Below are 24,900 nucleotides of genomic sequence, written 5' to 3' on the forward strand. Positions count from 1 at the left end.
CGCTAGTGCAGTGACCAGGACACACACCCACATCCGGCTTCCCACCCGCAGACACGGCCAATTGTGTCTGTAGGGATGCCCGACCAAGCCGGAGGTGACATGGGGATTCGAATCGGCGGTGTCACTTTTCAAGAGCAATGGATGTTCTTTAAGTTAAGTACACCCTGACATCGTCATATGCTAGTAGAGAGCAGCCTATGTTACGTTATGCCACATTGAAGTATGTTCTTCCCTCTGCAAGAGCTTGAAAGTGGATCCTGTCGGAAATATCAGCGTTTCAGTCAGCCGTTGCAGTCTTGTGGTAACTTCAAGAGTGACGCAATCTACCAATGGATCGAGAGTAAGGCCATACACTGTGTCCTGGAGTCAACCCAGCGTCAAGTAAATGCATTTTACAAAAAAAAAATAATCTCTAAGTGAGCCAAGCATCCAGGAAGGATTTTCTTGATAAAATGCAGTCAGTTACTGTCGGATAAAGCTCAGGGACTCGACTAGCAGAAAAATGTGCAAAGCAAACGTGTTTCGGTGTGAGCTGCAAAGCTGCTTGTAGAGAGGAAAGGAGTCTAGCTAGCTATTACAGTAAGTGGTGTAATAAAGAGATCATCGACATTACAAATGTTGCTCTGGACAAGGTAACAACATCCACAATAGATCAAACACGCCAACAAAGAAGAGTGAATTATTTGCACAATGGTTTACCACAGGGAAATCCATTGTTCTGTCATATTTAGTCCTCTCTAAAAGTTGTACACATTTTTGAGAGATAAAAGTTTTATTTGATTACTTACTGTGTTTTGCCAAGTTTGCTGCATGCTTTTTGTCTTCTCTTCTTGTAACTTTGTTCACTTCTAGGATTTGAGCTATTTTTTTTTTAGATCAGTTGCATGTTTACAACAATGCAGAGTACCAAAATTTTTGTGCAATGCATCCAAAATGAATTTATCCCTCTCTGATGTTTGCATCACTATGAACAATTTCTTTATGTGCACTCTGGCTGACATCATATTTCAACTTGATGCCCAGGGTTTAATTTCTGCCCTCAAAAAAGGTAAAAAAAGATAGGTAAGAAACGTAGAAGACTCTTGTCCTGTGTTGCATGGTTGGCTACCGCATCAATACAGAGCACATCACAAATTACATTACGCACTAATGATACCAATGCAGTGGCCCCATGTTCAGGTTTTACTTGAATTTAGGACAACTTGTGAAATGCCTGTCTACCAGTGCGCAAGTTCAGAATGACCATCCAACAACAGTATACAATTAAGTTTTGAGGAAAAACACGCTTAGAAATAAGTTCATGTTTGTTTTATTGAAGTTGGCGCTGCTATTCATAAAGTGACAGTCCAGATTGCTTGGGTTTATTATATCTATAAGTGATTCACATTTTTGCTCTTCAGACCTTGTATACGGTCAGATTTTATTTGTTGTTGGAATTATATTGTCCAAAACTTTTATGTGCTGTATGCTATATTAAAAAACAAAACCAAACTATTTTTCAAACATATTGAACTTTTCTAATAATTGTTTGTCTTCCCAACTGTCCTCGGACCAGTTTGCTTTGTGTGTGTGTGTGTGTGTGAGAGAGAGAGAGAGAGAGAGAGAGAGAGAGAGAGAGAGAGAGAGAGAGAGAGAGAGAGAGAGAGAGAGAGAGAGAGAGAGAGAGAGAGAGAGAGAGAGAGAGAGAGAGAGAGAGAGAGAGAGAGAGAGAGAGAGAGAGAGAGAGAGAGAGAACCGCCAGAGGGCAGCATTACATCCTGCTGTTGAATTTACAGGCCAGCTACAATCAGATGCGCTTCATTCACAAGCACACAAGCCAAAATATCAAGCAGAAGGATGGAAACATTAAATCAAAACAGAACATTTGTGACGTCACACAACATCTGTCTGCTTCAACCCTCTGAACAAAATCTTCAAATAAAATCAGGAGGTTTGGCGTATTTATCACACACACACACTAGCGTCACGGCGAATGTGAAACGAAGTAGTGATGGTGGATTCGCGAACGACCCGATTCTTTTTTAGCGGCTCTTTGGTACGAGTTTGGTGTACTTCGGTCGTACTTGGTGATGGCCGTTCTGTCATTGTACCCAAATGTCACTGTCTGCCCTAAATCCACTCCCCCTTAACGTGAACAGTGAGAATCAGCAATTCTAGACGTGTTTGTGGGAAGAAGAAAAAAGAACCAAACTCGAAAATGCAGCAGCAGTATTTGGATGCACTTAAGCAATAAAAAAAAGGATAAAGCTGAGTGCAATACTTGCAAATCTAAAATATAGCTTAAAGCAGGGTCAACAAACCATCTTCACCGCCACTTAAAAACACAGCATCCAACACAGACGGATATGGCGTCACCTTGTGTCACGTTTACAGCGCAGATCATTGACATTAGGTCTGGCAATACGAGAAACGTAGTGCTGCTAAACCCGGTCCACACATGTGAAATCAAATCATATTGGGGGGATGTCTAAGTCTGAATCTGATCGAAATCTAACGCTATCGTTATCATTGTGCTTATTTCGCAGATAAACATAACCTGCCCCCGAAAAGAACGGCTTTCGGGAAGGAACTCAGCTAAAAGATCCGGCTCCCTTCAGTGAATTGAAATTCCCATCACCAAAGACGAGCCCTTTAACTGCAAAAAAGAAAAAGTGTGAGAAAGTAGGTCGAAGTACAAGTGAATCGAATATAAACTCAATAGTCAGGTCGTGTGGAAAGTAAAATCAGGTTTATCACGTGGGCTACGTTCAAATAATTATGAATAACTCGAGGGGCATGGCACACAGGTGGTGCAAATGCGCAGATGTACAGTGGATACAGATGTACCGTACCCACGGACAACTGCGTTAGGATACGCCCACGATACACCGTCCTCTAATCTAATTTATTGTCATCCAGAAGCTTTATCCACAAAATAACGTGAAAGACCTCCGCTGGTGGCACAGGCGGTCGGTGAGTGGTCTATAATGCTCCGGTGTTTTTCCCACCCGTGACGACTGATTGGCTCTGTCACCTGTAAGCTGCGCAAACGGCGTCGTTTACGCAAAGCGTTTCCAATCAAATCCAGAAGAAGCGCGGGTCCGTATGCAGAAGAAGTAGACCTGCGCTCTGCTGTGTAGGAGAAGCACCGCGGCGGGACGGGGCCGGGGGAGAAGACGACGAGGAGGGATTGCGACACAGTTTCGGGGAGGATCTGCAAACGGGCGGTTACGAGTGAAAACTCAATATCGCAGCGGAAAGTGAAGGAGGGAGAAGTCAGCCAGCTCGCAGGAAGTCGGACGGGGGCCGTTCTCGGGGCGCACACAACAGGTGTCGCTTAATGATCGGGTGGCAGTAAGCGGAGCTCACTTTCTAACCGTTTCAAGTCAGACGTTTTAGGACGCTGGATCGCAACCGTTTCCCTTAAAGTTTGACCAAACTTTTTTTTTTTATACGAACATGTCTCACCTCCGACCAAGACTTTGCTCTTTGGAGAAGGGACCGGACGGCTACGGGTTCCACCTGCACGGAGAGAAGGGAAAGAGCGGCCAGTTCATCCGGCTGGTGGAACCCGGCTCCGCGGCCGACGCCGCGGGTCTGCTCGCCGGGGACCAGCTGGCGTTCGTCAACGGGGAATGCGTGGAGGGCGAGAGCCACCAGCAAGTCGTGGCCCGGATAAGGGGCACCGCGGGGGCCCTCCGACTTGTCGTGGTAGACGCGGAGACCTCGGAGCTCCTCCGGAAACACAAACTGCAGTGCCGTGAGGAGTTCGTCACGGACGGGATCCCCCTGCCCTGCGGCGACTCCGACCGCGGGGACGCGCAGAGCAACGGCAGCCGGAGGGAGTCCGACCCGAGCCCGGTGGAGAACGGCGCGGTCACCCTGGAGAGGCTGAGTGTGAGCTCTAAGGTAAATTAGATTTTATTTTATTTATTTACTTTACTGTCAGAAAACAAGGATACGTAATTCTCGCAGATGGGAAGCGCAACTTTCTTGGGACTTTGCCGCAAACAGAACAACACGTAACGGCGTCTTCGCCTCTTTGTAAATGGGTGTAAATAGGCGATGCATGCGAGTAGCTTACGTTAGTCTACATGTGGTTTACGTAACATCCTGTTTGGGCAGGATGGCAATACAATACAAAGCCTTTGCACAACACGGAGCGAGCGTTGGCTCAGCCGGCGGTCTAGAGGTGCCAGCTGACGGCCCAAATCACACACTTAAAAACTCCCATCACGGACTCGATTCGCTTGAGCTCATTTGCATCCCTGTAGATGGCGACTCTTGTGAAGTCTCACCGTGGATGAGTCTGCATAGGCAATACTAAGTGACAGAGTACAAAGCAGAGAGACCAAGTAAAGAAAGCTGTGTGTGTGTGTGTGTGTGGGTGGGGGGGGGGGGGTCAGAAAATAAGTATATTTCAACAGTTTCCGTGACGATAACAATTTTATATTGTAAAATGAATAAATTCAACACGTCTAATGTCTTACAGCAGTGCACTCACAAACATTATTTTTGACACACATACACACACACACACCAGTAAATTGCAAGCCAGGTTCTTTAAGTGCTGAGCATCTGAAAACTTGCTTTAACCATTTTCAATTGCATCTAAGAGCAAATGACACACAGGTTGATAGCGAAGCCTTTCAGCATCTCCCAAATTGCATTTTAAGTGAGGCTGATTTGCATATCTGTCACTGAAAGCTTTGGCATCTTACATACACACTGGATGGGTCATACGTCGACGCTGTTTACTGTAGATTTTGAAATTCATCAACAACTTTATACTGGGAGGTATGGAAAATGATATTATCACTATAATCATGGGGCGTTTTGCATAGTATGGATACATGTGTCACGGTATCTGCCTACATATGCAAAAGTGCCGTGTTTAAGAATTCACATAAGTTCATCACATTGAACTGTTTGGTAATGTAGAGGATAATATCAAACCAAAGCTACTTTCAAATAATACTCCTTCAAATATTTCAGACCTCATTTTGTGAGACATTTCAGATGATGGATTCTTTTTATCATTTAGACAGCAAAATTGCATATCACAATGACAATAACTGAATTTCATGCCAATACAAGACCATTGAAAGACGGTAGTATTGAATTATTGCCCAATCTACTGCAGGAGTTGGGCTGTACAAGCCAAAACAAGCAAGCTCTCGTTTTAGTTTCCTATCTCCTCCAAATCTGTTTCTGGAAACCTGCAGTGTTTGTGTGGGGGGGAAATAGATCCTGTGCTACCACAGGTGAATCATATAGGAACTATTAGCTTAGACAGGTGACACGGTGAAGCATACCATAAGCTTCTAACCATTCCTGTTAAACAGTCTGTTGGACAACAGAAATGTCTTTGAGTTCCTCTGTTCTCCCTCCACGTCTCTGATCAGGTTTTGCCTGTCAGACCAGGAGATTGACTGCTTTGATGTGTGTTGATGAGACCGCACATGTTGTCTCATGTTCTTGTCATTGTCTATAAGGATTTAGAGATAAATGACGTCATTAGCGCTTAGTTACTCAGGCCTCATGAAACTTCACAATCTGTGCTAACTTGCAGCTGAATGAAGATGTTATTCAGGTCTGTGGGTACAGATGCTGGTGTGTCACAACCTCTTGTTTTACTGGGAATTTGCTTTGCACTGGTAGGCCCAATACAATTATTAGTGAGAACACTGTTTCACTCCCGATCTCCACTGTCTCAGCACAACCACTGTCATTTCTAGAAGGAAACTATGGACTTCATGCAGGTCCGGCCATTAAACATGTACCCAGCTCTCAGATCCTGGGTGCAGCTGTCGATCGATCCACAGCAACGTAGAACTGAATTACATTTCACATTCCATATATATGATTCTGTGTATTGCATCTCCCGTATGGCTTTCTCTCTTCTCTCAAGAGATCATGCTCTTGCTGTTTGTTATGAAGTCTTTTTTTTTTTTACAAGATTTCATAGCTAAGAGTGTGCAAGGCTCACCAAGACACCAGAAAATACCTTGGCTACGTAACAGTGTCAGCAGGTGCAAAGTCTATAGCCTGACATTGGGTAACAGTAATACAAAGTAGCCTTGTTTTCAGCAGTGTTTTGCTATTTGGGGAACTTAGAATAGAAAAGCATTGTTATTTATGACCTGTGATACTGATTTGGCAGTGATGTGAAACCTTATTGACCGCCACAGGGAAACTTTCTTTTTGCCTTTACCCTCCATATAGGGAGGTTAAGAGGTCATCTACAAAAACTGGTAGGGATTTAGTGTCTTGCTGAAAGATATTTGGGTAGGGCGGATTCCTGCCAACTCAGAAGCCTTTGTGTGGATGTTCAGGTTGAAGGGTGTTCTTTCTACTTGCCAGGCCACCCTGCTGCTGGGAAAGTGGCCATGTTTCCAACAAGACACACAATATCAAATCAAAATTAAAATATTTAAGGCAACAAGCAAAAAAAGTTGCAAATCCTTGTGCTTTATACGTAGGATGACATTTTGATTGATGTGTGTTTCAGGGGAGCTTTTGGACCATGTGAGGTTTTTAGAAAACTATCAATACTGTATGCAAGTCAGTGTCTCCATCTCTTTCCTATCTGATATGAGCCATTTGCCTCTGCAAGTTCTCTGGCCTTCACTGAGTGGCACCCCTTGGCTGGCTAGCATCTGTGATGCTTCTGTCTTCTAGCCACATTCCTCACTGATGGGAGACTTGGCAAGGCCTGACTGGTGGCCTGATAGTGGCCTTTGATTTTTTATCTTATTTTTTTACTTTTTTTTTGGCATTTTCCACCATTTTTTATTTGATAATGATAGTAGAGAGAGACAGGAAAGACAGGGGAGAGAGGGGATGACATGCGGCAAGGGGCCCGGGCCGGATTCAAACCCAGGCCGCTGTGGTGAGGACTCAGCCTTATAACTTAAGGTACGCGTTCTACATGTGAGCCACCAGGGCACCCCAGTGGCCTCTGATTTTAACTAGTGTTGGGGAGTAACTAGTTACATGTAATGACGTTATGTAATGAAATTACAAAATAAATGTAAACGTAGTCCTAATTGCTACATCAATTTCTCCATAACTGTAACCAGTTATAGAAAAAAATATGTAATTAAATTACTGTTACTAATCAAAATGTTGGCGATCACAAAGGGGTTACATCTGCATATATCCCCCCCCCTTTTCTCCCCAATTGTATTTGGCCAATTACCCCACTCTTCCAATCCGTCCCGGTCGCTGCTCCACCCCCTCTGCCGATCCGGGGAGGGCTGCAGACTACCACACGCCTCCTCCGATACATATGGTGTCGCTAGCCGCTTCTTTTCACCTGACAGTGAGACATTTCGCCAGGGGGACATGCTATTCCCCCCAGTTCCCCTCCCCCCTGAAGAGGTGCCCCGACCAACCAGAGGAGGCGCTAGCGCATCAACCAGGACACACACATCCAGCTTCCCACCCGCAGACACAGTCAGTTGTGTCTGTAGGGACGCCCGACCAAGCCGGAGGTAACACGGGGATTCGAACCGGCGATCCCCGTGTTGGTAGGCAATAGAATAGACCGTCACGCTACCCGGATGCCCCTGAATATATTCTTTTCAGTAAAAAGTAAATTTGTTGTGGGGGTTGTGCTTTAAAATCAAAACATTCAAATCTTAATTGAGGTTATATTGAATAACTTTTAATAAAAGCTTGACAGTAATCAGTGTTGAGTACTGTTGTGAGGTTTACACTGCCGGGTTTACATTTATGTTTTTAGGACTTTTCAGCTTTATTGCCCAGTTTAAAACATTTTTTAGAAAAATAATCGAATATAATAAGTTGCATTACCATCAAGTAATTAAAATCGTTACATTACGGGGCATCCAGGTAGCGTAGCAGTCTATTCCATTGCCTACCAACACGGGGGATCTCCGGTTCGAATCCCCGTGTTACTTCTGGCTTGATCAGGCGTCCCTACAGACACGATTTCCAGCATAAAGTTCTCCAAACCTCAGACAATGCGTGCCGAGCCCTCACAGAAGTCTTCTTTGAAAGGAAAATTAGCATTTGGGCTGACCAAACTACCTCAAAGCAGTATCGTAACCAAACCTTAGAAGGGCTGGTAAAACCAACTCCGCCGATGCTGCTCTCCACTTTGGATGAAAGCGCGAGCTGAGCGAGCGTGTCATCATATTATGGTAACATCCTGGCCTCCGATGACTCAGACCCCTACCACCCTCTGAGTGGTGTATTCAGTTACCATGGAGACTCCCGCAAGCAGAATGAGGCATTGTCCATGGTGTTTGCATGGGGAGATCAGGAAAAGGGAGAGAGAGATTCGTCCAAATAGGAAAGAGGAGAGAGAGAGAGAGAACTCTCACGCCTCAGCTAAGGAGGCCACACTGACCCTGAAATGCCTGCACCCCCTCCTCTAACATGCACTCTCAATGGGGCTGTATTCTCCCCGGGTATTGGATTGTGTCTGTGTGCGTATGTGGGGTGGGCGTGGGCAGGAATTGGCTGGCGTGAGGATCAAACTGCGATTTGTCCGGCACTTGGAAGACTTGAAAATGTCTCACAAGTCGGAGAATAATGAGCAAAGATAAATCAGGCCTAATCTGCAACACAACCCTATACATATTAATGGTAAAAATGAAGAGTCATGGTTGAATAATAAGGGCCATGGCCAGTAATAGGGAAGATATTTCTGCTGTTCTTGCCATTTTAATGGTAAAAACGAAGAGTTTTGGTTGAATAATAACTAGGTCCATGACCAGTTATTGGGCTGATACTGCTGCAGTTCTTGCCGTTTCCATCCTGGAAAGCAGTTGTTTTCAAACCAGACTTGTCATGCCAGGTCAAAAGTGCTATTTGGTTCGCTGGAATACTTGACACAACAGGTGAATGTAATTAATTACATGGCAGAATAGAAAACCATGGGCGGCATGGCGGCCCAGTGGTTAGCGCCGTTGCCTCACAGCAGGAAGGTCCTGGGTTCGAACCCCAGGCCGTCCCAGGTCCTTTCTGTGTGGAGTTTGCATGTTCTGCCCGTGTCTGCGTGTGTTTCCTCCGGTTGTTCCAGTTTCCTCCTGCCATCAGAAAAGACATGTATGTTAGGGTTAATACTCCTGCCTGTGTCCCTACCCAAGGCAATGGAAAGAAGAACTGAAGTTGGTCCCTGGGTGCTGCGCGGCGGCTGCCCACTGCTCCTAGCTACTAGGATGGGTTAAATGCAGAGAGTACATTTCATTTGTATGTACGACTAATAAAGAGTATTCTATTCTATCTGTACTATGGGTGGGACAGCCCTGAAAACCACTGCTGTTCAGCAATTGCACTGATATTTTGCATCTAAGTGGTCACGCCAATCAGCTTGACTGTCATGTCAGCTTTAATTCTCGTGTTGGTAGACGGTCCACACTCAGTTATTCGTTTACAAGTCACTCACTCATTACATTTTCCCTGACGTGAATTTCTGGATGCCACTCCTTGGGTGTTAGATACGTGAGTGCTTGAATACTTTATACTTCGGACTCCGGGAGGGGGTAGCTTGAAGGCCTTGAGGCAGCTGGTGCGCCTCCAAGGGCTCTCTACGGAGTTTCGTAACACTCCTTATCACTCAGCTCACATAGTTAGGAGCCGCCTTCAATTTCCCTTGTTGCTAATGTGAGTCTAATTCTTTGGCCTTGAGTGAGTGGAACGAGAACAATTGATCTGGTGCTTTATTGATTTGGGAGTACTACAAGCCATGAATCATGACTTAAGACTAGTTTTCTTTCCTTCTCGATGCTGAGGTCTTCGCTCATGTTTACGTGTTGTTTTTAAAATTGAAAAAATGGGGTTCTTTTTTTTAAGATTAGTGAGAATATTGTGTCAGTGCTGATATAAAACTCGATTTCTTTTTCGATGTTTAAGTTACCCTTGAGTCCATCATTATTAAGCTGTGATGGCCTTCACTCTGTCAACCAGGTTTTATATGGAGAGTCTCATTACAGCTGCCATGCAAAACAAACTACAACATGTTGACATCGTCTCATCTAGATCCTTGTTGCATCAGCTTGTTCACATATGACACTCGAAACAAATGTGCACTCACACATACACACTATTTCAGCACTGCCAGTCTTGCTCAAAACTGCCTTTATTCATAGTTTTATTGTATTTTCTGGACAAAGAATATGAACAATTCCACTTTTTTTTAAAAGATTGGTCTCAGGGTTTAACAAAGAAGTACCAACTTAATCTTAATAATTCCACTCCCTGTATCTCAAGATGGCCACCAAAAAAAAAAAAAAAAAAATCTGCAGATCTATTAAGGTTTTGTCAGGGTCCGTGGCATGATGGGGAATATAATAACATTTAGTTCATTTCTCTCTCGCCGTCGCTTTCTCTCTCTTGCTTGCCGTACGCTACTCGTCTTCTCTCTGTAAAACTCTGCTAATGAATGCATCGATTCTACATTATAGACAGGGCTTCATCCTTAAGCTTAGCTTCATCCTGTTTTCCCTTCTAATCAATTGAAGGCGCTAAATTGAGTGTTCACTGTCAGTTTCAGCTTGACCAAGCAGCCATTGATCGGGACAGATTGCAGATAATACTGATGCTCTCTCTGCCGTCTGCTGGTGCAGATGCACACAAGGCACAGGAAGTGGTGTTGAAGAGAGACCTGTTTTAAATGCAATAATGAAAATATATGATTTCCTGTGTCTGCCCCCATTAAATGAATTACACTGCCTTTTATTGTACCCTCATCCAAAAAAAAAATCTTCCCATCTTTCCCTCATCGCTCCCAACTTTTGAGTACTTTTCTCAGCTCCTCTCTTACATGATCCCTCTACATTCACAGCAATGACTTCTGGGCTGTGGCCTTATATCTTTATTTTCCTTAATGTTGGTTACTTGTAATGTCTTGACACATGCTCAATAACCCAGGTAAGAAAATCAAAGAAGGTTGAATCAGTTCATCTGGACACAACATTTATTAACAGAAACGTTTCATCACTCAACTAAGTGACATCTTCAGTCTCAACTGACTGCAGGTATCCCCACCCTTATAAACAACACAGTTACATAACGACCGAAACCAACAGCCAGTTTCATATGCAAATATGGACGTGACCACTAACTAGAGTTTCAATAGCCATGTGTGCAGTTCACAGAGGGTTAGGGAATGCTGCAATCACAGCACTGTGAAATGGTGACGGATTTACTCTTAGCCCCCCCCCCCCCCGGTTCAGGGATGGTTGTTCCCTCTTCACATAGATGGCCTCTTTGACTCCCCATTCAAACCATCATTCCTCCCTATCAAGGATTATCAACATTATATTTATATATCAACATGATATCAACATTACTTGTAATGTTGGTGATCAAGGATGTGAAAGGGATTGCGCTGTTGCAATCATTGTCAGTTTATTTTCAAAATGAGAAGAAAAGCCGAACATGAGCTTGCAATATTAATAAAAAGTTATGCAGAGTTGATCAGATTTGACTCCCATTGTCTAGGTATAGGAAGCCAAACAAGGAACAGTAATCAATGTCAAATCAAGCAATTTCAATGCATCTTTTCCCTAGAATCAAATACAGAAAATCAGAAAAAAAGAGGCTCCAGCTTTACTCAGTACTTTACTTTTACGGTGTGTGTAGGGCCAGGTGATATAGACAAAATCCAATATCACAATATTTTTGGATCAACTACCTCAATATCGATATTGTGGGGATGACTATTGGTGCTTTCACTAAACATTTACACAATCAGGTTTTTGATAATTAATCATCAGTAATGGCTCTATAATAACCAAGTGGGTAAAGGCAAATAATGGAACAGCTAGAACACTTTACTGTCACTTTACTGTAAATCAGCCTTTAAAACCAGGAAAAGACAACACTTGTGTCATATCACAACATGACGATATCCAAAATCACAGTTGATTTCTACTCTCATATCACGATATCGATATAATATCGATGTATTGCCCAGCCGTAGGTGTATGTGGCTTCATCCACTCTGCCAGCTATTTAATCATCTTCATATTTGTTGTATTCAACACTGCATAAATGAACCTTTGTGAAAATTCGTCTTATGTTGCATGTAACTCGCATGTATGCACATGCATGCAAACACACACACATATAGTATAGTATATATAGCAGCTTCCTGTGTTGCTACTTGTCTGACAGTGAGTGCTTGGGTGGAGCGCCAGCGCTATATGCAAAGCAACCACTTCCTGTCCTCTGAAACTGGTTGCCATAGTGTTTGAGCCCCAGTCACTGTTTGTTTTTCTCTGAAGAGACATTGATAGCCATGATATCGCACGTAGTGATGTTTCCACGTGTTCTCTACTGACTGTGTGAGCTGATCACATCCTCGGACAATAAATAAAAAGGTAAATATTATCATGTTCATCAGGAAAGTACACAAGGCTCTCTCCCAGCCACATCTGCCACACCGATAAGCCGATAGTGCTCTGACGCTATTGCCATATTTCAAAGCTGTTAAGATCCCAGTCATTATGGTTGGTGGGGAGGTCATAATGTATGAAAAAGATGTGAATCCTGTCAAACTAGGTAGTTACCCAGGTGACTATTATAATATTTCCCCTATCACCCAAGTGTTAATTCAAGTTGGTGTCTATTTCACATGAGGAAATAGCAGAGCGAAGAGATGGGCGTTTCTTTGTATAGGCTCTACACTACAGAAATTTATTTACGGCATGATTTCAGATCACAACTTGGTGTTCAGCAATGATAAAAAATATGATCCCAAAGAAAGCTGTATTACTTAAAAGTAATATTACGGGCATCCAGGTAGCGTGGCGGTCTGTTCCGTTGCCTACCAACATGGAGATCGGCGGTTCGAATCCCCGTGTTACCTCTGGCTTGGTCGGGCATCCCTACAGACACAATTGGCCGTGTCTGCGAGTGGGAAGCCGGATGTGAGTATGTGTCCTGGTCGCTGCACTAGCGCCTCCTCTGGTCAGTCAGGGTGCCTGTTCAGGGGGGAGGGGGAACTGGGGGGGAATAGCGTGATCCGCCTACGCGCTACATCCCCCTGGCAAAACTCCTCACTGTCAGGTAAAAAGAAGCAGCTGGCGACTCCACACTCCACACACTCCGTCGGAGGAGGCATGTGGTAGTCTGCAGCCCTCCCGGATCAGCAAAGGGGGTGGAGCAGCGACCGGGATGACTCGGAAGAGTGGGGTAATTAGCCAGGACCATTGGGGAGAAAAAGGAGGGGGAAATCCTAAACAAAAAAAAGCAATATTACACCGTTCATACGTCAACTGAATTGCTCTGATGTTGCTAATATGATTATGCACCACTCATCTCCGTGACCCAACGATTCAAATATTCTCTTGATTTGACGTCCCGTTGAATTGTGAGTGATCTGCAGGGTACTTTATTCCCCAGCACACCTTCATATCAAGCATTACACAACCAGTTCTCCCCTGCGGTGCAGGTTGCACTGATCTCTGGACTTCTCAAGTTGATTTTTCACGAGTCTTGCACAAGCGGGACTCTTAAGGCTTGTGTGTCTCAATACACACAATGATGAACAAACATTTAAACAGTACTGCAAGAGATATTTGACTTTTCAGTAATTCTTGAGATGACGCTTGAACCATAAGTGTCATGCACTTACGTCACACACTTTTTTTTTGTGTGTATTTCGTGTCTAGGCTAGGTTAAAACAACACCGTGCCATGCCTTTATACAGGATAGGATCCCGTGTTAGAATAGAGTGAGCTGGGAAATCATTAACCTTGGATATTCAACAGGACCGGGGAATGTTTACAACAGCTGTCCACCACTGTCTCAATTTATACTGACGTCCAGAATAAAGCCTGCACAGCAGGATGTGGGATCGTTCTGAGGACACTTTATGGCTCGTATAATGACAAAGCTCACACACACCAGGTTCAAGCATCCATGTCAGCAAGCTCTCGCGCTGCTCAAGTGTCCTTGAGCAAGACCTTGAATTACCCACAAACCTCTTGAGGTGCTCTTCTGTTGTTGTGCCTGCACTCTGGCTTGCCTGTGAATCAGTTCCAATCAAACTTTATTTAGATTGCATAATCCATTATCCAAACCGCTTATCCTAGTCAGGGTCGCGAGGATTCTGGAGCCTATCCCAGTTGTTATTGGGCGGCAGGCGGGGAGACACCCTGGACAGGCCGCCAGTCCATCACAGGGCTCACACACACATTCACACCTAGGGACAATTTAGTACGTCCGATTCACCTGACCTACATGTCTTTGGACTGTGGGAGGAAACCTACACAGACACGGGGAGAACATGCAAACTCCACACAGAGGACAACCCAGGACGACCCCCAAAGTTGGACTACCCCGGGGCTTGAACCCAGGACCTTTTTGCTGTGAGGCTACCGTGCTAATCACTGCACCACTGTGCTGCCCTGCAAATGGCACAGTGGCGCAGTCGCCTCACAGCAAGAAGGTCCTGGGTTCGAGCCCCGGGGTAGTCCAACCTTGGAGGTTGTCCCGGGTTGTCCTCTGTGTGGAGATTGCATATTTCACACGTTAGAATGCAAGGCGCTTCATAGTGAATGCAAGTCCACTGTTAAAAAGAAGATATTGATAATGAGAGAAGAAGACGGCAGTAAATAGGTAAAATAAAAGTTAAGAAATGGGGCAGGTGACAAGAGAATTTGAATCCGGAAATCTGTCACAAACTCAGAATTGGATACTCTTGACCTGATTTTATTCTCTTTAGCTTTCTCACGACAGTAAATTTGCTGTAAATTTTGGGTTGAGCTATCAAAACGCTGCGTACAGAGAGGCCACATGGAAAGAATAAGGCTGTCCGGGTGCAGGCGTGGTAAATCCTTTCTCTGCAACACATTTCATTTCTAGGAAAGTGTGCAGTCAGCCACGCTGAGCACAGAAGAGTGTTTTGTTTTGTTGCCAGCATGTTTTAGGGACACAATTTTAGAAAGGCTGATGCATTTGGATCCTCTCCCAGTAGTGCCGTCGTCAGTATGGTGCTCATCAAGTATTATGAGCACACTTTATCGGTGCTGATTGCTGCTGCACCACTAACTTGTAGGTTTCCTGTGTAAACAGGCTGTGTGTGTCTGTGTGTATGTATGTCGGTGTCTGTGTGAGCGAGTGCAAGAGAGAGAGAATCATTGACTCGGGGATGAGAAACTCATACTTGTTGTCAAATGTCAATTGGATTGTGCTTTAAAACTCAGTCATTTCAACATGCTTGTTGCATGTTCTCATTGACACAGTGGATGCTTTTTTTAACTGCAATACACACACACACTGCCGTGCGGTAGATGGCTATTATTTTCTCCTCAGTCTGTGTGTTGGAGCATGTAGAGTGGTAAATTACTGGGCTAAATACGAAGGAACTAGGAGCCAGCAGCCAAACTGATTCCCACTGGGCAGCTGAATGAAGAACTAATGTTGACATTGAAGTCTACAGAGGAGTCGAGGTAAGCGAATGGAATAAAGTGGCTTGACTCATTAAGTGGTGTCAGACTGCGCAGTAAATATGATGCTTCTGTATTTGCTCTGCGGAGGGTATTGATTTTCAGTCTCTGCGTGCAGTTTGTCACTTCAAAAGGGCCTTTTTAGCCCCTCGTGTCGCTCCTGCCTCCCTCCTTTTTTCCTCCTCCTCAGTCCCACGCTGGTTACTGTCACTACGCCCAGGCCCTTGCTCTTCATGGGGTCTCGGAGCCCACAGCGGCTGACAACGACAGACTTTGTTCTGGGAGTGACAAGAGGTCTGAGCCCCTTGATAGCCATCTGGCCATACAGTGGCCCATCACTACCATCAGCAGGCTTTTTAGACCTCGTCTGCATGATGCGGTGTGTGTAATATTAGGACCGACCTGTAGGCATACGTCTCCTGGAGAGAAAGAGAGGCAGAAAGGGAAACCGTTAAAGTGAAGCTGACAAGAGGGCGAGAGAGAGAGAGCGAGATTTATGAAGACGGTAAGTGAAGGAGACGTCTCCGTTCTCCATTTCTCTGGCACGCGCTCCCAAGGTCTTCATCAGATTGACTGTAGATTTGCTTGGACTGGCAGAGTAAGAGAGGCTGAGTAGGAGAAGTAGTTCTCTGTCTCACTTCAACTCCTGTGCCTTGGGCAAATGCCGTCTTCTGCCGTGGTGGGGTGAATGGCTCTCACTCGCCTCAGCTGGAGAGACCGTCTTGTTTGGAAATCTGCAGGCTCATGTTCAGGGTGTGTGTGTGTGTGCATGCATGTGTGCGTGTGTGTTAGTTGTTCACAATATAAACCGAGGAAACCTAGCATTTCTTTATTATAGTCACTATGTAGACTGCAAGACAAGATAGTCGTGGCCTTCTAATAGCATTCTAATTATATTTTGGCACCTGAGATGTTATGGCGCTATTATGTCTTCCGCAACAGCCACAGGTCATCATTTCTAAATGAACATCCCTCCATTTAGGTGTTCAAGTCATGAGGGCTCAGCAATCATAAACCAACTTAATTTTATATGACTCACTGATCCACCGCAGTAACTGCTTTACAAATGTGCAGGTAAGCTATCCTGAGCAGATGCTGAAGTTGCAAAGGTTGCTCTATAAACGTCGAGCGGCAAAGAATCATTAACGGGCGACTGCTGATTACCAAGGCCGCCCCACAGATAGCGGCTGCATAATCGGGCAAAGGAAGTGAAGAGAGGGTCGAGGGGCACATTTTTTCAGGGCCTTAGATGTCCTGTGCAGCTATCACCTAATGCTCGTACCAGATTTAAAAACCTTTTTATAGCGGTAGGATAGAGTCAAACTTTTTGAATATTTATGCTGCCATTTATTTATTAAAATGAGCCGGACGTTTCAAACTAAATTAAGGATCGTAAACAATAAAATTGCTGAACGGGCAGATAAGGCGGTCCGCTGTGAGGTCTTTCCACAGCGCAGTCATCTGGACGTGACCTGTGAATATCCCAGGTTGGCCTTACGGCTCAATCAAAGAGTTATTGTAGTCTCAGAGATATGGGGAAAGCCGAGTTAATGGATGCCTTTTTAAAAATGGCGTGAGATTTGTAGTCACCTACAATGACTAAACGCTCACTGACAATACTTTTAAAAGACTGGTAGATGGTTTAATTCCTCGGTTGGGACATTTACCCGTAGAGGAACGCTGAATATCAGCTGGTCAGCTGCAGGGTGCTACAGAGGACAGGCCCACTTCTGCTCAATTTTGACAGGAAGTGAGGTCAGCGCGGGTCACACCCATGCATGTACCCACACACGTATACACACACACACACACTCTGCACACACAGAACCGGGTATTGTTCTGCATTCCAGCTATCAGCTATCCTAGTGTGTTACCTATGTTGACGCTTACTGTATCATTAGGCTTGCATACGTCACAGAGGGAAAATAAGCTTTTTGTTGCACTTTTATCTTACATTCTCTTTGTGCTCTGCTTTTCTTTTTTTTCTTTTTTTTTTTTTTTTGGCAGACAGGATGCTTTGTCTGTCAGCACAACTATCTGTACCACACGTGAATAGGGAAGTTCTGTCCTGGCTCTCAAGGCCTCTTAAGAGATTGGATTTCAGTAAAATATGAATCTGTAATCTCAGGGTAATTACATTCTTTTATTCGTTGCACTTTTTTGCTAATAGACGTCTTGTTGTATTGCTCCATGGGCAGCGCACAACAACACAAGCAAATGTCAGGTGCTGACAGTTTAGTTCCCACCGGAACTGCCCGATAGTGCTGCACGATTTGGTGAAAAAGTCACGTTGCGATTATCATGGGCACTATTGCGATTGCGATATAATAAATTTATACATATACAAATAATACAAATTTGTCACGTTGCAGCGACATGTAGCAACTCTCGTTTTGCATGTTTTACACAGTACTTCTTTCTGCTCAATGTCGCTGAGCTTGAATCCAAAATATCGCCATATAGCAGAGAGCAGGTTTGTTGTTTGTTTGTTTTTTGTTTGTTTGTTTGTTTTTTTGCCACCAGTTCATCAGCATTAACTTGCTCGTTGTCATCGGCATCCATTTTTTTCCTTCTTTCTGGTCTGCGCACAGCACACCAGAAGTCATGTGACGCACACATTTTATTGCTTAATTAAGTCGCAGCCTTTTGCGGTTGTGTAATCGCACAGTCTGACGTCGCGACTGCGATTAGATTAATCGTGCAGCGCTATTAAAGATGTATAACTAGCTGAATCTGCCAGTTTCTGCCCCTACAGGAAGGGAAGGCCGAGTTGCGGCCTCGCCTGTGCCATCTGAAGAGGGGGGCGAGCGGCTATGGCTTCAACCTTCACAGTGAGAAATCCAAACCGGGCCAGTTCATCAGGTCGGTGGACGAGGACTCGCCCGCGCAGGAGGCCGGTCTGATGGCCCAAGACAAGATCGTGCAGGTGAAGGAACAAACGCGGCGAGTGTCGCGCACAGACATACCGCCTCTCGCTCACCACACCAGTAACCTGTTGTGTCACCGGCTGACTCGTTCTCATCCTCAGCTCACATTTTCTCCACTAGCCCTCGAAGTGCTTGTGTACACATGTGTGTACAACACGTATTTTCAGTCATATTCACAGGCTTTTTTTAGAGGCAAGAGATTGGTGTGTGTGTGTGTTTGTTTATATGTGTGTTGGTTATAATCCCATTACCTCAGAGGTTTAGTGGGAACTCTAATCCACAGTCGTGTTATTTAATAGCAAGTGTGTCTGTTTCTGTGTTTTGCAGGCAAGTCTTTATCTGTGCTTTTGTATGTGTATGTTTATATGATGCATGTTTGTTTCTGATTTTGTGTGTGTGTGTGTGTGTGTGTGTATTTGTGTGCCTGTGGTGTCTGGCATGCCTTGCTGTTCCTGTGACGCTAAAATGAGCCTTTTCGTTCTTCATTGTGTTGCTGTTGCTCGCCCCCACAGGCCATGTCATACGTAATGGGACCAGAGTTAATCCACTTACTGTGCCTCTGGGGGACTGGGGCTCTGAATTACACACTGGTCAGACAGTCTACAGCGCCTCTCCCAAAATATTCATGCATAATTTACACGGTTGTACCACAACTGTCTACAAATTCTCATCAGGTGGGCGAGTATAAAGGAGAGTCGGGTCTGTATGTGTATGCGTCTGTGTCTTTCTACATAGAGGTTGCAGGGTGAGGGGTGTGAGCACGTGTAAGGGCTCTGTTGTCCGATGCTGGAAGTGTGGGAGTCGGTGAGAGGGATTCCAGACCAGCGTTCCCACCTCAGATTTTCCTCCCACAGGAATTCCACCGTGACGGATCTTCCCTGGCTGTTTGATTAGTTCCTGGTCCGGGATTATGCCTGACCAAGGTTTCCTTGACACACCACCTTGCACAACATTCCCAAACGTTTCCAACACGTCTGACATTCCTCCGTTGTCATGGAGGAGCTCCAGATTGAGAGCTTCCCACTATCTCGTTTAGGAACCTCCCCGCTCTATCATTTGTTTCTTCTTCGCTTTCCGCTCTGATGGGGCTGGTGTGAAATCCCAAAAAGATATGTCATGTGTTTTTTTTCTTTTTGGCTACAGATTGTAAGGGAAATTGTGAGGGGAGATTCTCCTTACACAGCCCTTGTTCTAAACAAATAATTTGTCTACTTCTCTCTCTCTCTTGTCTCAATCCTGTCTCTGACTTGCATTGCTCCTCTTCTCTCTTCCAGGTGAACAGTATGTCAGTGCTGGGCATGAAGCACGCAGAGGTGGTGGCAGCCATCAAGGCAGGAGGAGATGAGACCTCCTTGTTGGTCGTCGACCCTGAGACTGACGCCTTCTTCAGCAGCTGCAAAGTCCTCCCAACTGAGAAGCACCTCACTGGTCAGAACACACACACACACACACACACACACACACACACACACACACACACACACACACACACACACACACATACACATAGACAGAGGTTACCCAATGGCAACTGGTCACTGGGAGACTCAAATTTTCAGCCTGGTTCAGACCTTGAGTCCTCCATTTGCCCCTATCATGTGACCTTAGCAATGTTAATTGTATACCATTATATCTAACGGGCCACCTGATCGGGAAAATAGAGAAAACTTCTGCCTATGGCAAAGTTAAAGGGTCTATATGATGCAGTGTCAACAGCATTATTCATGATTTATACGTGCCAAAAACTTTAGGCAGTAGATTTTAGATTTGGTTTTATTGGAAAGACTGAACAGCTTTACTTCTCTCCAGTTTTCTGTTTGCCATAGACAGATTTTCCATTACATACAGAGAAAATGGGACTGAGTTCATTGCCATGGTGTGGCAATGGATGCTACTATTAGCTGTTCCTGCCATCCATCATGCGTCTGCTATTTGCTAGCTAATTATAGGTGACTTCAGAACTTGAACGTTGTCCAAAAGCTCATTTTGATTGTGTAGTTGCATCATTTTATCAAATATTTACTGGCCCATAATGTTCAACAAGTTCACGCGATGTTTTATTTACCCATTTCTTGCATCAACATCCGTTGGCATCATCTAACAGACCATCCCTGAATGAGATTTCACTCTGTGGTCCTGTTTTTATCAAGCCAGCACCAAATGTCAGACGTGGCCAAAATCTTTTACAGTTGGTTCCTAAAATCGAGCAGGCTGGAAATGGATGAGGAACCGCGTCTTTCATGGGTACACCCATGGCACGAGTTTATAGTGGAAAAAAACAAAACAAATAAAACCGCTGGTTTGAAATGCATTGTCGTCATTTGTCATTTTCCAGTGTTTTTACTTTACTGTTGATGATCGTTTATTGCTGAAGTTCCTATACTGGTCTCATGTTTCAACAAGTACACATGTGGTTAAATGACCAAAGACTGAATTTAATGATCAAATGCAAGGCCATCAAAATGCAAATTGTCCTCTTTAAAGATGGAGTCATAGGAACTGTATCTACAGTTACCCAAACAAGGCAGTACAAGAGCATTTGGGCGACATGGTGGCGGAGTGGTTAGTGCTGTCACCTCACAGCAAGAAGGTCCTGGATTCGAACCCCGTGGTTGTCCAACCTTGGCGGTCATCCCAGGTTGTCCTCTGTGTGGAGTTTGCACATTCTCCCCGTGCCTGTGGTGGGTTTTCTCCGGGTGCTCCCGTTTCCCCGCCATCAAAAAGACATGCATGTTATAGGGTTAATACTCCTGTCTGTGCCCCAGACCGAGGCATGGCAAGATGAACTGGAGTTGGTCCCCGGGTGCTGCACGGCGGCTGCCCACTGCTCCTAGCTACACAGCTAGGATGGGTTAACTGCATAGCATAATTTCCCTATGGGGCTCAATAAAGTATATCAAAATTTTAAAAAAAATCCCCATCACATTTGCATTGTTAGTAGGCTATTTATTAAGGGATAAAACAATGATACACGCATAACCAGTGACCATTTCCTCAGATCTATTGTTTATTTAACATTATAAATACCATTTGGATTTAATTACACAGTCTTGAGTTACATACAGTGTATATGGATGGACTGAGACTCTTGTCCTTTTCTCTTCTAGGACCTCTCCCTGAGCCTGTGTCAAATGACGAATCGGAGGAAGACGAGGTGAGGATTAGTGTGTGTGTGTGTGTGCACATTTGCAACACAGTCCTCCATTCTTGGGTGCACGTGACAATATATAAGTCCTATCAGTGTTTTCCCCAGCAGTTTGTCAGGGTTCTCCTCCGACACGACTGATACATTTATTTGACCCTTGTGTGCCTCCCCCCAGCTCAGAGAACCAGATAGCTGCTTGGAACAATCCCCACTGATCCTCTCTAGACATTCCTGGTCGAAGATTAGTAGATCTGGACAGTGTTGTGTGTTGGTTTCTGTCTCTCCTCATGTGCTGCTAGTTTCCCTTTCAGAGAGAATTTGAAATACGTAACACAGACACAAGAAGATGAGAATCTCACAGATAAACATTGTCCTGTACGACAAAAGATGAATGCCCCCACCTCCTCTTTATACACACATGGTTAAACTCAAATATGAGTGTGCTGCACACACGCGAGTACACACACACAGAGACCCAGTGACACCACGGGAAAAGTGGATTGTTCCTCGAGTGACATTGCCGCTGACCCCTCTAAATGGCAACAAGATCAGGGGACAGTGGGCCAGTGTCTCTCCCCATCCCGTCCTGGAGGATTGGAGTGCCTATAATTCCTAGGGCGTGTTGGGGATTATGCAAATGAGATGACTAACAAGGCGAACTTGCAAATGCAAACAAACACAACTCCCTCAGCGGCAAGTACAATCACAGTTATCCATTTATTTGCGGTTATATAACAACACGTTTGTCACAACAGCATTTATTCCCTCAGTGCCGATGTCCTCTGTTATCAACGGAACCGGGCCATAAAAGCCAGTTACTCCTCACACATGCAAGCCTAATCTACCCTTCATGATCGAAATGTACTCTTTATTCACCAGGGTCATGCTCAAAACACAGGAACCATTGCAGAGAACCGTATATCTCAGATGATGGCTCATGTGATCTCGTAGAGACGTCAGATAAATTTGGTGGCTTCTTGGTGTTGGTCACATGTATAAACAACATGACCAACAAGCAGACATAGAAAGGGCTGTGTTAGGAGCTTTTAATTTCAGGATATGTGGTATATTCACGGTAGTTTCGTCTGACGTCTTTTAGAAATGGTGGATATCCGTTTCAGTTCTGTACAAGCTTGAGTCAAGCAGGGTACGGTGGATTGGGACAATGCAACACGAGAATGTGGCGTTGCTCTGGAACAAACGTCTGTTTGACTGTCTTCACACTTTAGCAAGTTTTTATTTTCATTATGTGCATAGATTGGTGCATATTTTACTGCTAGGTGTTGCCATGGGAGTTTGTCAAATACAACACAAGGTTTTGAGACAATCCACCTAGCAATAGTGCAAAAGCTCTGAATGAAAAGAAAGCTTTTCCTGCCCTCTAGTGGATGACATTATGTACTATATCTGGTATGTCAAGTGCATTGAATATAAAGTGTGTGTGCGTGTGTTTTGAAGGGGAAGCGAAAGACAGCAGTAGAAGTGCATCCTAAAGTGTCTGTGAGTCCATCTATTTCCAGTGCCTCCTCTGATGCATCCCTACCAACAGCCACCACCAGCACCCCTCCTCCAGAGGTGTGTGTGTATATATATATGTGTGTGTGTTTGAGGGGGTGTTCTCTGTTTGTGCCAGCATACGCATTTGGAAAGGGAGTGAGGTTCAGGGTTAAGTGCATCTGACTCCATACGCATCTGTGCTAACAGCGACAAAATTTGCTGACTACTTGGCCTCCATATATTGCTGGGCAAATTTTGCTTACTTGCAATATATTGATGTGTCAGTAGTTGGATATGAGACTAGATATCTGGGATTCTGGTTCTTGTATGTCCTGATATAACGTCCTGGTCTTAAAGGCTGGGTTAGTGAGTGATAAGTTATCAATTTTCTGAAATTAACACAGACTGCTTTAGCTGAGTGAAATGAACAACGAATGCCTCTACCTGCTTGGTCATCATTTCCATATTACTAACACTTCTCAACTTCCCTGCATGTAAATATCTTAAGAAAGGCACCAGTAGTAATATTTTGATATTTGATTGTCAATATTGCCCAGCCCTACCGAGAAGGGCCTGTATATTTCATGATATCCATACAAACATAAGCTTCCATGGCTGTGTGCAAAACTCCATGTTGGAACTAATTTGAATTTCTTGTTCGAAAATCTATTCTACAAGGGGGAAAACGTTATGTAATGTGAATTTGCATGTGTGTCTGTGTCCAGGCGGATAAGGCTCCAGGGCCGGTCTCTGAAGCCAACGAGGGTATTGGTCTGAGCATGTCGGTAGCCCAGGCCAGGGAGAGAGCCCACCAGAAACGCTCAGCCAAGAAAGCTCCACCAATGGACTGGAGCAAGAGGAACGAGCTCTTCAGCAACCTATAAAGAGGTCAAAGAACCCGTCTCTCTCTCGCTCTCTCTCCCATACGCATTCCTTATGAAAGATGCATATATGTTCAGTTCATTAAGAACATTTAACCTTATATGAAACAGTGTTATTCTCATGATTTTATTGTTTTGATTTGGCTCTGCTGTGGTTGATTATTAGAAAATGGACTAATAAAAATAGTGTAAGCTGAGATGAAAAGGGGAAAATTACATGTTTCTCAGAGAGGAATGTGCAAAAGCTAATGAAAGACCTATTACCAGACCTGTAATACTAAGATGATGTATTCACATTATGTGAACAATCAGTAAGGCTGCGTATTGTAATACTGTCAAGCTTTTGATTTCTGCAGTCACGACGATCGCGTTTAACAGTTTTAAGGAATGAGAATTTGCATTTGCAGTGAACATCTGTCGATGAATAATCAAACGTTAGAATTTAACCATATGCTTGATGGCCTGTAAGGTCTCAGCGCTTCCTGAGACCTCTTGGTCAAAGTAAGGATTCATGAAAACACAACTCTTCATAGAATGTATATTTTGCTTATTCATAATGTGAATTCAGACGTGAGACACTTTGGAGACGGTCATTCTTACAGTAGAGTCTTGAGCGATAAGACACAACTGCTTCTTCAGCCTTGATGTGAACGGCTGCTCATCAGGTCCATGTGTATACCTGCATAGAATCACCTGTACATCCCCACTGTCGTGATCCACCCTACCAGGATCCCTTTCAAGAAAATTAGATTTTTTTTCCCCCCCATCTTGTTAGATTTGTACATATACAGTAAATAATTTGAGAGGAATTTTTATTTTGACTGAAATGAAGAAAAAAAAATCCTCAGTTGCTTCGATTGTTCTGAAACTGTTTTCGGATATCAGACTTACTTTGTAGAGCATTTTGGTGGGGATTTAGAAATATAAAAAATGTTTAATCAAATGAAATTGTCTTGAGGCTTTTTTTTCTCTCCTTTCTTGTGATGTATCAATAACACATTTGTTTGCACACCGCTACGCTCTCTGGTCGTAAATGACAAACC

At 44.3% G+C, this 24,900-nt stretch overlaps 1 protein-coding gene across 2 annotated transcripts; it reads left to right on the forward strand.

Moving 5' to 3' along the window:
* Positions 1-3,072: 3,072 nt before the first annotated feature.
* Positions 3,073-24,788, forward strand: nherf1a (NHERF family PDZ scaffold protein 1a). 2 transcript variants are annotated; one of them, XM_056296828.1, is made up of 6 exons: positions 3,082-3,888; positions 18,163-18,333; positions 19,609-19,762; positions 21,442-21,488; positions 22,938-23,054; positions 23,702-24,787. In XM_056296828.1, the coding sequence occupies exons 1-6, from the start codon at positions 3,439-3,441 to the stop codon at positions 23,858-23,860; spliced, it is 1,098 nt and encodes a 365-aa protein (XP_056152803.1). In that variant the 5' UTR covers positions 3,082-3,438; the 3' UTR covers positions 23,861-24,787. The 2 variants fall into 2 exon arrangements, with proteins under 2 accessions (XP_056152804.1, XP_056152803.1); XM_056296829.1 differs by lacking the exon at positions 22,938-23,054 and having other exon boundaries at positions 3,073-3,888; positions 23,702-24,788.
* Positions 24,789-24,900: the final 112 nt, after the last annotated feature.

This window comes from Lampris incognitus, chromosome 17, assembly GCF_029633865.1.
Source record: "Lampris incognitus isolate fLamInc1 chromosome 17, fLamInc1.hap2, whole genome shotgun sequence".
Taxonomy (NCBI): domain Eukaryota; kingdom Metazoa; phylum Chordata; class Actinopteri; order Lampriformes; family Lampridae; genus Lampris; species Lampris incognitus.

Excerpts from the sequence above, each read along its gene's own strand:
- nherf1a (XM_056296828.1), top strand. The coding sequence starts at position 3,439 with ATGTCTCACCTCCGACCAAGACTTTGCTCTTTGGAGAAGGGACCGGAC. Across the intron at positions 18,334-19,608 it reads CCCAAGACAAGATCGTGCAG|GTGAACAGTATGTCAGTGCT; the intron begins GTGAAGGAACAA and ends TCTCTCTTCCAG. Across the intron at positions 19,763-21,441 it reads AACTGAGAAGCACCTCACTG|GACCTCTCCCTGAGCCTGTG; the intron begins GTCAGAACACAC and ends TTTCTCTTCTAG.